The following is a 16,141-nucleotide window of genomic DNA, read 5'->3' as shown; positions in this document are numbered from 1 at the left end:
TCAGAGAAGGACAGATGGGTGAAACCTAGATTCCCTCTTCATAGGGGAGAGGTAAACAGGGCAGGTAGGAGTTGTAGAGGGTATTCGGTGATTGTTAGGGGAGCTGAATGGGCCTAAGGACTGACAGTGGTCTGGGGCAAAGCTCTCTGGACTCTACACATACTTCAGTTTCTGATCTTCAGTTTTTGATCTTCAGTTTCTCCTCCGGTGATTGGGTTACATCTTCCTCCATTAATGGCATTTTTGTAAGAGGATTAAAGGCATTCATGTTCCCCTTTATTGGATCAATCTTTATGTAGATAAGGGAACTTCAGAGAAAAACCTTCCCAGTGTTTCAGGAAAGAAAAGAGGATTGAGAGACATTGAGATGGGAAAAGGCTTCTTCAGTTCAGCCTGTGAAAGCACCAAACTTTGGGGTATCATTTTGTGAGCCTCAGCACCAAAAAAAGCCTGAAATATTTACTCTCTGGCCCTTTAAGAATGAGTTTACCAACCTGTAGTTCATAGTGTTGTGTTTACATTGTCAGGTCCGGTTCATCACTAGCATTTGGAGGGTGAAATTTGTGAGTGAATTTTTAACTCTTTTAAGCTTTAGTTTCCTCAGGTATGAAATAGAAGATACTGAGGATAAAATGTTTAAGTTAGATAGTATATGAAAAGCACTAGTCTTGCCTTAGGCCCTACAAATATTGTGAAAGGCCCATAAAAGTACTGAGCATGGTGTTTGGCACGTAGAACATGCTCAGTAACATGCAAACATATGAAACAGCTAATTATATTTGTTGTCGTCTTCTGCCACTGTGCAGCTATCACTGTGAACTGTTGGAATCCCACTGATCTCCTTCCCTCCTGTTTCTTCACATGGCAGCTCTGATTCCCACAGGAAGGCAATCAACAACTATCAAGACGCCATGCATGGAGTGGGTGGGAGGAAAATAGGTGGCATTCTGTGATAAGCTGTGAGGAATACAGGATCGATCTGTCAAATCAAAACTCCTGTGGCAGGATAGCAGATAGGGTGTGACCCTGGAATATGAAATTCCTGGGTTTGCATTTTTGCTCTGCTATTTACTAAATATGTTCTCAGGTTAAACATTAATGTGATCAATAGGGTTGTGAAGGTGTACTGAAATCAAGTATGGAAAGTACTTGGTACATGTAAAGATTGCTTCCATCCCAGTAGCTCGGGAGGCTGAGGCAGGAGGATCACAAGTTCAAAGCTAGCCTCAGCAATTTAGTGAGGCCCTCAGAAACTTAGCAAGACCCTGTCTCAAAATAAAAAATAAAAAGGGCAGGGGACATGGCTCAGTGGTTAAGTGACCTTGGGTTCAATCCCTAGTACCAAAAAAGAAGGATTGATTCCATAACTGTTGACTCTTAGCTATGTTGCATTATATGGGCAAGAATGGGAAGACAGCCAGTGTTGCAAATGCGGATATCTGTATGGCAAGCTTTCCATGAGTTGCAATGTCCATGAGGCCTTCTTTGACCACCCATATCAAAATCTTAACCTCTTCCCTGCTTAATTTCTTTTCTCCATGTAATGTATAATTACATGCATGCTCTGTATTTATTTGTCTGTTTGATTAACTATTTCTTCCCACTCAAGTGCATTCCATAAGAATAAAGATCATAGTCTTATTTCCTGATATGTCCTTGATGTCTAATACTTTTTGGTACATGGTGGATGTGTTTTAACTATGACAGAATGGAGCCCAGAGGACCTTCATATGGCCCTAGAAGCATCCTGCTTAGTCTGGGGGATCTGACTGGGGCTGTAGAAACAGGTGGCCAGCAACCTTATGAACTTGAGTAGCCATTGTGGTCAGGCAAGTTAGTAACACTAGTGTGGTCAATTGTGCAGCAACAGAAGATTGGTAGAAAAGCTCCCCACTTTTAAGGCTGAAGCTGTGAAAGCAGGGAGAAGTTTTGGGGATTTGGTTTCTGGGGTTGTTTTGTACTAGGGACTCTGTTCTGACATGTCAGAGGCTTCTGCAAGGTACTTGTGGCAATCAAATACAGTGCCTGTGTCAGGTGGTGGGCATGGACCTCCTTAGCTCAAATCATTATCCTCAGAGATTAGCTGGGACTCCCTTTGGCCAAATAGTGAGTCCTAAAACTTTAGGGAGCTGGACCAACTGACTTATAGGACTTAAAATGAGGAAATGGAGCTCTAACTTGACTTCCAAGATCTCCAACTCAGAGATCTCAATCTTTCTCCACTTTTCTACTTTTGATACCAAAGCACATTTGAAAAGGAGAACTGAAAGAAGAAAGATGTTTTTTCAAAGAAGATGTATTTAGGAATGAGAATATTTTGTTGTTTCCCTTTATAAGACCAACCCAATTTACTTGATTGGAGTTCTTTGAGAGGAAGCCTGTGTTTTATTCTTCATTGTGTTTTTAGTGCCTAGAATATTGGCAGCTCACATAAAAGAAAGAAAATGAATAAATAATTGAACAAGTATATGGGCTATATTTATTTTAGGTTTCTAGTTGTATTAGTTTCTAAGGTGGGATTTCTTTGTGCAAGATTGCTTCATTCTTTTTAAGTTGATTCTTTTTAGTTATATATAACATTAGGATACATTTTTATATAATCACTAAAGCATGAGTGTAATTTTCTCTAATTTGTTTTTAGCACTACTGATTGTTTTGTATTTGTTTTTGTTTTTTGGTAGGAGGGGTTGAACCTAGGGGTGCTTAACCACTGAGCCACACCCTCAGCCCTTTTTATTTTTTATTTTGAGACAGGTCTCACTCCGTTTCTGAGGGCTTCACTAAGTTGCTGAAGCTGGTATTGAACTTGAGATCCTCTTGCCTTAGCCATCTGAGTCACTGGGATTAGAGGCATGTGCCACCATGCCTGGCTACTCTGCTGACCGTTAGGCAATTTATTTACAGTTTGTTTGCTTTTTTAATTAGTGTTTTGTGGATACACTTGATGTTGGGATTCACTGTGGTACATTATGTATGTGTATGTGAAAGTTCGTCAGATTCATTCCACTGTTCTTCCCTTTTCCTGTCCCCCTTTCCTCCCCACTCCTCCTCAATTCCCTCCATCTATTCCACTGATCTTTCTTCTATTTTTGATGAAATTTCCTATCCTATCCTATTTTTGTTTTTCCTCTCTCTCTCTCTCTCTCTCTCTCTCTCTCTCTCTCTCTCTCTCTCTCTCTCTCTCTCTCTCTCTTTTAATCCCTCCCCTTCTCCTTATTTTGGATTAGCTTCCTCATATCAGGAAAAATGTTCATTCTTTGACTTTTGGGGAATGGTTTATTTCACTTAGCATGATAGTCTCCGGTTCAATCCATTTATTGGAAAATGCCATGATTTCATTCTTCTTCATGATTTAAGATGTTCTGTAATAACTAGTAGTCATCATCTATGAATAGAAACACATTTCAACTAAAATGCACATGGCAATAATAGATACAGACTAATTTTATGTTCTGAGTCTAACCAGCAGGCTGGAAAAGTCCGTGGGTGCACTGTCAGTGTGAGAGACCATTTTCTACAAGGCAAAAGAGTTTTGGAGAGACTATATGGAAATGCCAAAGTCTCCCTCAAATAACATGTGAACTCTTTGTGCCTGTTGGGAAATTTGGAACAGAGGCAGCGAGAGAATCCCATCAATACAGCTTGTCTGTCATAAGCCTACAACAGGAACCTGTACCACACTAATACCAAAGCACTAGCCTTAGAAAACAACATGAAAAGTTTAAGACAGGGGATTTGATATTTGTTTCTCTGGCGTAGAATGAGCTTTATTGGAAAACTGGTTACATGGGATAGAATGCTCACGGGGAATATGCTGCATCCCCCACGTAACCCTGTTCCTTCCACCTTGTTTTTCAGCATGGGATACTGCATCCTTTTTGTGCATGGATTGAGCAAGCTCTGCACTTGGCTAAATCGATGTGGGGCCACCACCCTAATTGTGTCCACAGTGTTGCTGCTGTTGCTTTTCTCTTGGAAAACTGTGAAACAGAATGAAATTTGGCTATCAAGAGAGTCCCTATTCAGGTATGATTAGACAGGTAAATGTGTACTACTTCCCATTTATTTGTTTGCTTACAAATTTGAGTTATAGGCAAATGAGATTACATGGATCTGGTAGTATTTATTAATCCAGAAAATTATTTTTAGTAAACTTTTAATGGAAGATAAAATTTTAAGTTTTAACTTTAGGTTTTTAAATGACATTATATAAAATTTAACATGAGCTCATTCCAAGTGAATTTATGAAAGTAAGGCTCATTGAAGGGTTTTGAGTCTGTGAATTCAGATGGAAAGAGTCCTAATGATGAGTTAGACCTGTAAAATCAACCATAAACAAAATGAAACTGGTAAGCCTAATTTCCTTGTTCAGGCAAGTCAGTGGAAAAGGTGAGCACATGCAAGAGACAAGAGAAAAGCTTTGTACTTCTTCAGAATGTTCCAGCACATTACTTTGTGATCTATAATCTAATTGTTTTATTTTAAGCATCGATTTTGAAGAAGGAAGTAAAAAACTCTTTCATCTTCTGGTAGTGTTTTCTGTGGTATGGAAGCTGTCTCAGGATATATCAGTGTGAATCCACAGCCCTGAACCTGTCGGGAAGTATGAACATTCTTTGGGATTGTCACTCATCATACTGTGTCTCTGGGGCCTAGTCTGTCTCACTTGTGCCATAGCCCTGGTGCCCTGTACCTGGCTCTCTTGCTACTGTCACACCAGCTGCACAGTGTTTCCCTGCTTCCCAGCGATCTCCATCCCATGTTCTCTTCTCCTTCTGTCCTTTCATAACCCAGTTGGCCAATTTAATCACCATAGTTCCCTCAGTTTCCAGCTCAACTGGTACCCAACACTTTTTTTTTTGGGGGGGGGGGGAGAACAAACAAGTGAAACAGAGTTGGGACCACTTGAGAAAAGGGAAACTATTGGAAGAGCATAGGAAAGCACTCAGAATTAAGAGGAAGTTCAAGAACCTGACCTGTCACAGACAGGAAACAGGAACCCAGACAGTCTATATTGAGTATCCTTTCAATAATAGGAAGGAACGGTAAACTCATTCTATCTTCGCATCAAAGTCCTAGAAAAGAAAGTCCTTTTGACTGAACTTGATCTTAGTCTCAGTGCCTGCCAGTGTGCTAAGATGACAGACCTGGCAAAAGAAACTTCTGCTGACTTCCATGGTGGAATCAAGGCAAGCAGAGCTCTTGAGCTTCCATAAGGACTTCACAAAGCCATGCAAGAGGGAAGTTCCCAGCAGGAAGTCCAAATGCTATGAGCCCAAGGGGAACAAGAAGTGAATAAGTGAATGAGTGAATAAACAAGTAAAACTAAAGTTGACTGTACTCCTCTAATATTTTTCAAATAATGTGTTTGATTTTACTACTTGGCAACTTAACTCTTTTAAATAGAAAAAATTATTTTGTTATGCATGTCTAATTATTTTATCATTTTTAATCCTATATCATCGTCATCATTATTTCAGTGGGTACTTTAGGGAACTGTTGCAATGTAAAGTTCTTTTTGTTTTCTTTTGCTTTTTGCTGTGCTGGGTATCAAACCTGGGGCCTCACACATGCTAGGCAAGCACTCTATCTCTAAGCTATACCCCAGTGTTTTGTTTGTTGTTTTTTCTAGGAGTTAGCTTTTCCCCCACTCAGGCCTACAGAAGGACTCTCAGGCTTCCGAGTCTGTTCAGCCTCTGTCATACCCCTCCACATTAAACCCAGTTCTCACAGAACACAGTGGACTCCTTCCCGGTCATTCTGCAAACACAGGGCTATTGACGTTCAGTAATAAAACTTCCTTCTGGTCTCTGTTGCTTAGTTTTGTTTCTTTCAGTTTCAATAGTCAGTGCTTTCATGAGAAACTGAAACGGTTCTGCCCTGTCTTAAGCCTGTGTCTGGGTAAAGAAACTAACTGTGGTTGTGTTTTCTGGTGATGTTTATTGCTTAAGCAGAGCAGCTTTGGGGATGACTTTTGGCAGGCAGTAGTTTATTTTAAGGACAATAAGTTAGTGCTTAGATCCCGTACAGCTGACTCAGTGATCTAAGAAAAGAAAAACAAGAAGTACATTGACTTTGCATCCAGAAGCTTGTGTTCTTTTAGGTGGAAGTACGTAAGAAGTGAACTGCTGATTACTAAAACACAACCATTCCATGTTTGTCCTTAAAGGGACTTTGGATTGGCAGGGGGCTTTGATGGCCAATGGGATTTTGTGTCATGTATAAATTAAAGCTATTGATTTTTTTTTTTTTAGAAAATTTCACCTTTTATCTAAGTCCTGAGAAGCCTATTAAAAATCTGAGACTTTAAAATTATTCTCTGTCCTTCAAGTCCAGATTTTTGTGTAGATTTGTCTGTGAGGAATAATGCTTGGATCAGATGAATGAGCGTTTGCTAGTAATATGTGCAGCAGGATAAGGTAAGGGGTTGACTGTGGGGTTGGAGTTCCACATTCTGGCTGGACACCAAACATTATCATTTTATGACTATATGAGTCTAGGCAAGTTATTGAACTGCTTTGTGCCTTTGCTTCTTCATTATAAAATTTAGGATAGTAGTGCTTGTCTCCAGGACACAACATAAGAATAAAATAATCAGTGAAAGATGCATAAAGCAGTGTCTAACATGTAGTAGACAACTGTGTAAGGTTTTCAAAATACTTCTCTGCAGTATGTTCTAGGACATGGAGGGAGGATGTCCATAGAAGAGCTGGAAGTCGGCATGGGAGTCAGACACGTGAACATATTTCAATCTACTATAATGTTAGACACAGAGCACTCTATAAGTGCAGGGGATGAGGACTATACTGACTTAGGCCTTCAGAGATCTTTCTACTATCGATCTGAGCTTACTGTTAGGAAAACCTAAACTAGCCACAGCGGCCAACCCCAAGGTCTGGCTGTATTAAGAAACAGTTGCAGTGGTTCCAGAGATAGTAGTGCCCTTGGCAGAGGTCCTGCTTCTGTTCCTCCTCAATTCAAGACAATAAACCCATCGACCATTCCTAGGATATATGACCTGGCTGAGGCCTCTAATTATATGGGATGGTTTTGCTTGGCAATATTCTGAAAAGTCTTTACAGAATAACCTAAGACGGACTTTGTGTAGAGAAAACACAAACGTTGGCCAAGCTCCAGCCTTCCAGCTGAATCCTCCTCTCACCCAGACGATCCCACTGTATGATGTATTTTTAGGAGATACAAATGCAGCATCCCCTCACAGCTTTGTTCTCCTATTGGCAAGAACCTTACACACAAAGGACAGAAAGAACTCAGCACTTGTGGCTCATCAGAGGCTTGGGGAGGGTAAGTTTTCCGTGCTGAAGTAGCTGGTCAGAGGCAGAGCCAGAGTTTGAACTCACATCTGGTCTAAAAGCCAAGGGAACATAAACTGCCACACCTTTTTTAGAAATCTTGCTTTCTAACCTAAGTGAGTTCAGTATAAATACACACACACACACACACACACACACTTAATCACAGCTGGAAGGTATTTTTTCTTTAATTTTAAAATAAAAAAAAAAAAACTGTTCTCTTTCCTTTCCTGAGAAAAGGATAACTACATAATTCCAGTTGGGCCTAGTAACAGCCCAGAACCTTAGATTTATTTGGACTAAATGATACTATGGTAACATAATTCAATTAGATTAAGTCCATCCTCAAAATACCTGGGAAGACAGAGACAAGCATATTTTCTTTTGCATGCAGTTCAGGGTCTCTGAATTGCATTCCCAAACTGCTTCAGTGATCCCCTGGCTGCTGATGAACACTTATGGCCTAGTTCATTCTCCCACTCTGTAGGAAGTAACTTTCTCTCTCTTCTTCTCAGAACAACCATGCCAAAGGAATCTGCAGCCCTCCCAGGTCAAACAAACCAGATGCTGAACAAATTCTTCTTAAGGATTGGGCAGTAGACACATTTTAGGCTTTGGGGGTCGTATAGTTCCTTCTGCAACTACTATATTCACTTCTGCCATTGTCCCAGGAAAGAGGCCAAAGACAGGTGTGGGAACACATTGGCTCCTTTGTGGCTGACAGACTGGGGTTTGCTTATCAATGATGAAAACATTCTGATAGTGAAGTTTTCTAAGCCCACTTTCCTTCTGATGTTACTAGTATCCTGTGGGTCTGTTTCGTTTAGTGTCAGATGTTGACCAACCTCAGGAATGATTGTGACCATTTCCTGTCCTTGGTTGAAATTTCTACTTAACTAACCACTCGACCTACAGCCTTTGATTTCTTCATCTGTCTGAGCTTAAATCTCCTCGTCTACATTAAGAGATATAATAACACAACTTAGCTGACAGATTCTGGAGAGGAGGCAATCCATGGGACACGGGTGTTTAGCCCAGTGTTTGACTTAAAATGAGCATGCCCTAAATGCTACCATCCTATGTGCGACAGTACAAAGCCCCGGGTCAAAGCAGCATCAAAATCGAGAAGAGCCACAAATTCTTATTATTCCTTTTCTGTTAACCTCTGGCAGAACACAACTAATTTAAAAAAAAAAAAGTGGATGTTAAAAAAAAATTGGAAATATGCCCGATAAAATGGCTATTTTTATTACTTCTGTTATTTCTCCAATTTTCTGCAAATAAGAAGTATGAAGGAGAAATGTGAAATGTGAAGTACACACATTTTAATTCCATGAGTTGATAAATCCTGCTTTATGGAGAGGGGGACTTTTTCAAATAATCATTGTCCTAATTAATAACAGGAGTTTGGATCCAGCCATATAATTGATGAACAAAGACATTTTTGTGGAGCAAATACATATAAAGCTGGATGTTTCCATTAAAGCAACTGAGAGTGCTAAATCAGATCTTCAAGGAAGAGATGGGGAGACTGACCTGGCCAGTTATGCTTTCCAGGGAAAGTTCTCTTGGCTAGTTGTTTATCGAGAACCTGGAAAAACAGCAGAAAAATATCACAGCGAGAACATAATGGTCAAAACAACAATGAGAAAAGCAGAGGGTTCTTAGAATTGTAGCTACTCCACCCACTCCGCTGGCTGTTGTGGATATTATTGCTTCCTCCTGAACAATGTCCTGATCTTAGCCAGGACTGTGTTTCCGCAGGCCTGATTGTCCATTCCTTGGGTGAAATGTGAATTAGAGTAACTGTGCTAATCACAGAGGAAAAGATCAGTTTCATAAAGGTTCTCATTACATCCAGGCCATAATCAAAGTTGTGTGCAAAACCTATCTGTTTCCATGCATTATTTAGTTCTGGATAGAAAACTTGGAAATTTTCCCAGTTGTAAATTTGATCTTTTTAAACTATTACTGTCACTCTGACCCAGAGCCTATCTACATGATGAAACTCACACTATTAATTTTTTTAAATTTTTTTTTTATTTTTAACAGACTGCATTTTGATTCATTGTACACAAATAGGGTACGTCTTTTTATTTCTATGGTTGTGCACCATGTAGATTCATACCATTTGAGTACATAGGGTAATGATGTCTGTCTCATTCCACCATTTTTCATACCCCTTCCCTCTCATTTCCCTCTCCATATTCTAAAGTTCCTCCATTCTTCTCTCACTCCCTACCCCCATTATATATCATCATTCACTTATCAGGGAAAACATTCAGCCTTTGGTTTTTGGGGGATTGGCTTATTTCACTTAGCATGATATTCTCCAATTCCATCCATTTATCGGCAAATGCCATAATACTATTCTTCTTTATGGCTGAATAATATTCCATTGTGTGTGTGTGTGTGTGTGTGTATATATATATATATATATATATATATATATATATATATATATACCACAGTTTCTTTATCCATTCATCTGTTGAAGGGCATCTAGGTTGGTTCCACAATCTAGCTATTGTGAATTGAGCTGCTATAAACATTGATGTGACTGCGTTTTAAACGACTATATTTTTATGTATTTAATATTTGACATGTGAATGAAAGTATTTCATAAACTATAATGTGTATTAGAGTGAAAGGTAGTGTTGGTATTTAAGCACCCACCTCCAAATAGAGCTGTCTGTCATACACACAGGAAATGCCTGTAGCCTTTACCCTGCAGATAATAGCAATTGGTTACCTCTGACCAACAGCCCTTCTCTGAGGCTCAGCTTTCTCTCCTGTAAAATGAAGGGAGAGTGGAGATGAAACTGTCACCAGCATTCCTCTGGGTCCTCCCATTCTGAGCAGTGAAGAAGTTCTGACTCTCCACCATCAACGACAAGTTCTTATAAGGCTCACAGGAGGCCTTTCTTCTTGGCTACTGGACTTCTCCATCCATCCATCTTTAAGGGGAATAAGAGGCTCCTTCTAGTGCATGAGCCCTTCCCTTTGTTTATAGCAGCTTTTCTTTAGAGACTAGGATATGCATTGATCCCACCTGGTCTCAGACCCTAGGCAGCCAGTTCAGAGAGCCACCTTGCCATCGAGTTTCATTGAGTGAACACAGAGGAAAGTACTTCATAAACAGTGAAGTTCAAGATGCCCATTTCTGTTTCAAATGCGATCTGGGGTTGGTTTCCTTCTTGGGAGACTATATCCTTCACTAGAGAGGCCTTTAAAAAAAATCTGTACTTCTATCCATTGTGAACGATGCAGTCCTCAGCTGTCTTAGCACTCTCAGCTGGTGCCAGCGTTGCTGCTGCCTGCTGGCCTCAGCTCTTCTCCAGGGAGCCGGAGCCATATCAACACTATCTGTGATATTTATTTCTACCTCTTTTGACCACAGTATAAAATAAAGAAAGAGAAAAAGGAAGTAAACTTCTTTCATCTATTTGCCTTTCTTTTTTTCTTTTCTAATTGTATAAATTTAAGGAGTACAGCATGAAGATTTGCTAAATGTATGCTTGATGAAATGATTGCTGTAGGCAAGCAATTTCATATAACCATCACATCCCATAATCACCTCCTATTGTTATCCTGTGAGGAGTGAGGTACAAGGGAATGAAATCAGGGGCACTTATCCACTGAGCCACATCTCCAGTCCTTTTTAATATTCCATTTTAAGACAGGATCTCACTGAGTTGCTTAGGGCCTTTTTAAGTTGCTGAGGCTGACTTTGAACTTGTGATCCTCCTGCCTCAGGCTCCTGAGCCTCTGGGATTATAGGTGTACACCACTGTGCCCAGTTATTATTACCTTTTTTTATAGTAATAGCACCTGAAATCTGTTCTCTCTGTAAATTCTTAATCTATAACACAATATGATAGTCCTCTTGCTGTACATTGTATCTCTAGACTTATCCCACATAACTGCAAGTTTGTGCCTTAAACCTATACCTTCCCATTTCCTTCCCCTCCTGCCCCTGGTAACCATCATGCTACTGTCTGTTTCTATAGGTTTGATTTTCTTTGTAGGCTGTACAGATAAATGAGATCATGCATTATTTGTCATTCCATGTCTGACTTATTTAATTAAGCACAGTGTCTTCCAGGTTCATCCACACTGTCACAAATGGCACCATCTCCTTTTGTAAAGCTGGGTCATTGTCCATTGTGTGTATGTAGCACAATTTCTTTATCCATTCATTTATTCTTGGACACCTACATTGTTATCCTGTCTTGGTTATTGTGAATAAGGGGAAAATAACTTGATACTGGCCTTGGCAATAATTTCTTAGATTTCTTAGATATCATAGTTCTTAAATATGAAAGGAGAACTTAAGTAACAAAATCAAAAGTAAATTAGTGGGACCAAATCAAACCATAAGGCTTCTGTACCACAGAAGAAACAATAACATGAAAAAGCATTGTCAGCACTGGGATAAAATATTTGCCAACTATATAACCAATTAAGGTTAATATCCAAAATATATAAGGAACTCATACAACTCAATAGAAAAAAAAATTTTTGGATACTTTTCCAAAGACTTAAAAATAGCCAAGAGGTATATGTGTGTCTGTGTGTGTGTGTACAAACATATATATAAAGGTGCTCAATATCACCTAATCTTCTGGGGAATGCAAATCAAAACCACAATGGGTTATCACCTTCCACATCTGTTAAAATATCTATTATCAAAAAGTCAAGCCAGGCACTATGGTGCATGCCTGTAAGGCACGCTTGGGAGACTGAAGCAGGAGGATCGCAAGTTCAAGACCAGCTGTAGCAACTTAGCAAGGAGACCCTGTCACTTAGGGAGACCCTGTCTCAAAATAAAAAATAAAAAGCACTGGGGTTGTGACTCAGTGGTTAAGTGCCTCTGGATTAAATCTCCCATACCAAAAAAAAAAAAAAAAAAAAAAGTCAAGAGATAACTGCTGGGAAGCATGTGGAGGAAAAGGAACCTTTGTGCACTGTTGGTGAGAATGTAAGCTAGTGCAATCATTATGAAAAGCAGTATAGAGATTCCTCTAAAAAACTTTAACCAAAATTCAAGTTACACCGCCCTAACATATTTCCTTAGTAAGTTTGAACACATTACATGGAATTTCCCTATTGATCTTACCTTTAAGCTAACAACTAAATAAAAGTCTGCTATCTGAGAGAGGCAGTACATTCAAGTACAATTGCCGAGAAACTTGGTTCTCACCCGAGTCCTTCCTCATGCTCAACTGTTCCTTTTCATTTTTATCACAGTAAGTTCCAGAATTTTTCTTTCCACATAGCCCCCAAACCCTTCTATTGTTCACCATCCCCTTCTACCATCTCCCTCCAGACCAGGGAGCAAAATCTAGAACCAAACTCCTGGAATCTGCATTGCATCCCTGCCCCTCACCAGCTGCATCCTCTTATGCAGGTTAATTTCGTGAGGCACCTGCAGATGTCACACTGATCCTCTTCTGCCCCACACCTTCCTCAGAGCTTCAGTCTTACCCTGTGGGGTTCTCTGTACAAACTCAGTTGTAGTCAAGCTTCGGAGGAAAGTAAAACCTTTAGGCACAGCCGCTTGGCACTGGGACACCTTCAACTCTTGCTGCTGATGGGCAAGCACAATGCCCTCCATTGTGGTTAAGAGCTAGGGCTTTGGTAATTGTTACAGACCAAATGTTTGTGTCCTCCAAAATTCATATGTTGGAGCCTCACCTCCCATTTTACTATATTTGGGGATAGAATCTGTGAGGGAAGTGATAAAGTGAATGAAATCATAGGGTGGGGCTCCAATAGGGCTGGTTCCCTTCTGAGATGAGGAAGGCACACCAGAGCTGGCTCTGTGCACACACACCTCCCTCCCCGAAGAAAGGCCACGCAAGGACATAACTAGAAGGTGATTATCTACAAGCCAGGAAGAGAGTTCACATAGAAACTGAATCCACCAGGATCTTAATCTTAGACTTCCACTCCAGAATTGTGAAAAATAAATTGCTATTGTTTAAACCACCCAGTCTATGGAGTTTTGTTATAATAGACTGAGCAGACTAATCCAGTGCCCATTTAAGCAGGGTTTTTAATGTTTCTGAGCAAAGCCTCATTTCCTGATCTGTAGAATAACTTTATCTGCATTTATTATAATTTCTGCATTTTCACTCTGCACCCACTGCTGTCCTTCTCAGATGCATTTATTTAATTTTTTTTAAATTAGCCCAGATTTAGTGCAGGGAAGTGTTACTTTTCAATAAAACTTGTCAGTAGGAAGCCCAGCCCCAGCCCACAATCATCTCTCTTGTATTGATTCACTTTTGCAGATAATTTCCAATTATTTGCAGGGAGGGGTGCAGGGAGAAAGCTATAAGTGAATGAAGGAAGAAAAATTCTGAATCATCCTCAACATTCTCCAAGGGTTTTTCTCCAAAGAGTCATCTGCCATCACATTTTGCCACCTGCCACCTGTGCTTCTGGAACATCTTCCATAGCCATGGTTGAAATTCTGCCCACTCTCCCTTCCTCCCTCTGTCCTTTCCTCCATTCTCTCTCTCCCCCACCCTCCTCTTCTTCTCTCCCCTCGCTGCTGCTCTGTGCATCACCCGGAAGGGGTCTCCATGCCTCTGGTCTTTCCTCCACCCAATCCATTTTCACTCTGTAGCCATTGTAGTCCTCAGATGTTCCACGTGGGCCTCATTTCTATGCTTTCAACCCTGCCCTGAACAAACCCTGAACCCGGTGCTCTTCGAACAAACCCAAAGCCCCCTGGGGTCTCACCACTCTCAGACTTACCTCCTCTAACCCAGCAGCTCTGAGTTGCTTTCAGTCCCTCGGAAGACCCTGCTCACCTTTCTCTGGGTCCTCTGCCTAGGACATTCTGCTGTCTCTCTCTCTGGAGCCTATTTACTTCTCCTTATCACCAGTCTCAGCTCTGTTGTGACTGTTCTGGAAGTCTCCCCTGATCCCCATTCTGGGATAAGCCTACTATACTGTGTTGACACTCAGTTTCACCTGCTCTTACACACTTTTCTGTCACCACCCATATTTCCTGACTGCCCAAATATCCTCACCCCAGTAAAGCTTCCCAAGGGCAGCAGCTCCGGCCACCTTTAATCTCCAGCATCGGTAACAGTGTGCGGCACTGAATGGACTTTAAATAAATATCAAACAACTGTGTCATTTATCACAGTCCAAAGAAATGCTTGCAAGCTAATTTTATCAAACCATCCAACCTCTGGAATGTGTCCCCTTTTAATGATTCTGCATGGGCCTACATGTACTTTCAACTTTTGTTTTCATTCACTCCACACATACATACGAGGCTTGCAATAATTATCTCAAATAAACTCGAATTTACTACCCACTCTTGATGAGCAATGAAGGGCCCCTCTGAGTCCCTGGGCACATTCCTGGGTCTGAAAAGGCTTTTCCTTACAAAATGGCCCTCCTGAGAACGCACATGCCCAGGAGAAGCAGTGGCTTTGTGGACTTGCAGGGAGGCAGGAGAGAGCCTTTCATGCCAGCCTGGATTCCAGCATCAAAGGGAACTGGAATGGTGAGAAAGAACAAAGGGGAGGAGGCAGAGGACAAAGGGTACCACCTGTCAGATCTCACCTCCCCTCCCAAAGAGGAAGTTGTGGTTATGGGCTGTGGGTTCTCATTTTATGAAATCCATTTAATCTTTTCTTCCTTTGGTTCTTCATTGTGTGCACGGGGATCACTTAGGCTTTTCCACTGAGTCTCCTGAATAAAATACTGGTCCCTGAGGTAGATGTGAGAGGAAGAATGGCTTTGCCTCATACTTGAATTCCTGCTGGAAGTGATACTGCTGGTTATCGGTGACGAGTTCTGCTTCCTCAAATGTTGAAATCTGAACATTAGAGAAGCACACTGAGGCAAGCATGTAAAGTAGGTTTTATTTAAAGGTAGTAACACAGACTTCTCCCAGGAGGGAGAAGGGGGCCATGGCTGGTATTCTGGTACTCCAAGAAGTGAGAGCACCCTGCCCCTCTCATAGACTAAGTTTCCTTTGTCTCCTGCTCTCTCCCCACTTACCTCTCTCCTTCGTGCCTAGGTGACTAGGCCCAGGAGATGCTGGTGAGGTGGCAAAAAGGTGAGAAGCAGCTGGGCAATTTGAAGGGCCAAATGGAGTGATTCAGGCAGGTAGGGGCCCCCGGGGGCGTTAATTAGCAATTTCCTGCCTGCAGTCTTTTGGGAAGAGGTAGTATAGGCAGGTAAACTTGGTCATCAAAGGGCTCTGGAGACATTGACATTCCAATCTCCAGGGGCAGTCTCTAACTTCCAGGATTCAAACTGGCCTCCATTTCCTGGATTTAACCCCATCACCTGTAATTTTGGCTTCAGAAGGACCCGTACTTGTCGCCATCCTCCACAGGTCTTCACTCCCAGCAGCCCCAGGAGTGTCACATCTTCTGCCTACTGCACCCTAGTTAGTGTGGCAGGGCAAAGTTACCTTTTGCCCTTGCTGTCTGATGTGCCCTTGGGCATGTCATTGGGCCCTGCTGTGCTCCCAGAAGAAAGCCCAGGGAGAGATGGCAGGGCTTGCCAGGCCTCAGGTGTGTGTGCCTCTAGCTTGTGGAAAGGTCCTGTGTTTACTTGCTGGGAACGTTGTATTTGTGTCCAGTTAGCAGGTTTGTTCACTTGAGCACGACTGTTGTTTTTCTTCGAGAATAATATTGAGTAAATCATATAATTCACAAATTTTGGAAGCCTTATTTTAGATGAATTCAACAGATGTTTCAAATACATTCATGCAACCATGAGTAAAAGGTGAAGGAGTCTAACAACAGTATTCTTGGTTGCCTTTTTAAAAAATTTGTTTTTAATGTATGTTT

The 16,141-nt window shown here is 41.1% G+C and overlaps 1 protein-coding gene and 1 long non-coding RNA gene across 4 annotated transcripts in view; one reads left to right on the top strand and one right to left on the bottom strand.

Annotated features, from left to right (window-relative positions):
- TMTC1 (transmembrane O-mannosyltransferase targeting cadherins 1) overlaps positions 1–16,141 on the top strand; it is a 265,889-nt gene that overhangs the window by 189,760 nt on the left and 59,988 nt on the right. For both annotated transcript variants that reach the window (XM_079139333.1, XM_079139332.1), the window contains exon 10: positions 3,859–4,026. In XM_079139333.1, the coding sequence (XP_078995459.1) occupies positions 3,859–4,026 (168 nt within the window). The remainder of the gene's footprint in view (positions 1–3,858; positions 4,027–16,141) is intronic.
- LOC306660852 lies at positions 4,033–16,138 on the bottom strand. 2 transcript variants are annotated; one of them, XR_013763759.1, is made up of 3 exons: positions 12,801–16,138; positions 9,990–10,105; positions 4,033–8,904 (listed from the first exon to the last, which is right to left on the bottom strand). It is a non-coding gene; the product is annotated as an uncharacterized lncRNA (long non-coding RNA). The 2 variants fall into 2 exon arrangements; XR_013763760.1 differs by lacking the exon at positions 12,801–16,138 and having other exon boundaries at positions 4,033–5,267; positions 8,850–8,904; positions 9,990–10,700.

The sequence above is a fragment of the Sciurus vulgaris genome (genome assembly GCF_902686455.1).
Source record: "Sciurus vulgaris genome assembly, chromosome: 5".
In the NCBI taxonomy this organism is placed as follows: Eukaryota; Metazoa; Chordata; class Mammalia; order Rodentia; family Sciuridae; genus Sciurus; species Sciurus vulgaris.
This window is presented reverse-complemented; position numbering and strand designations above follow the sequence as displayed.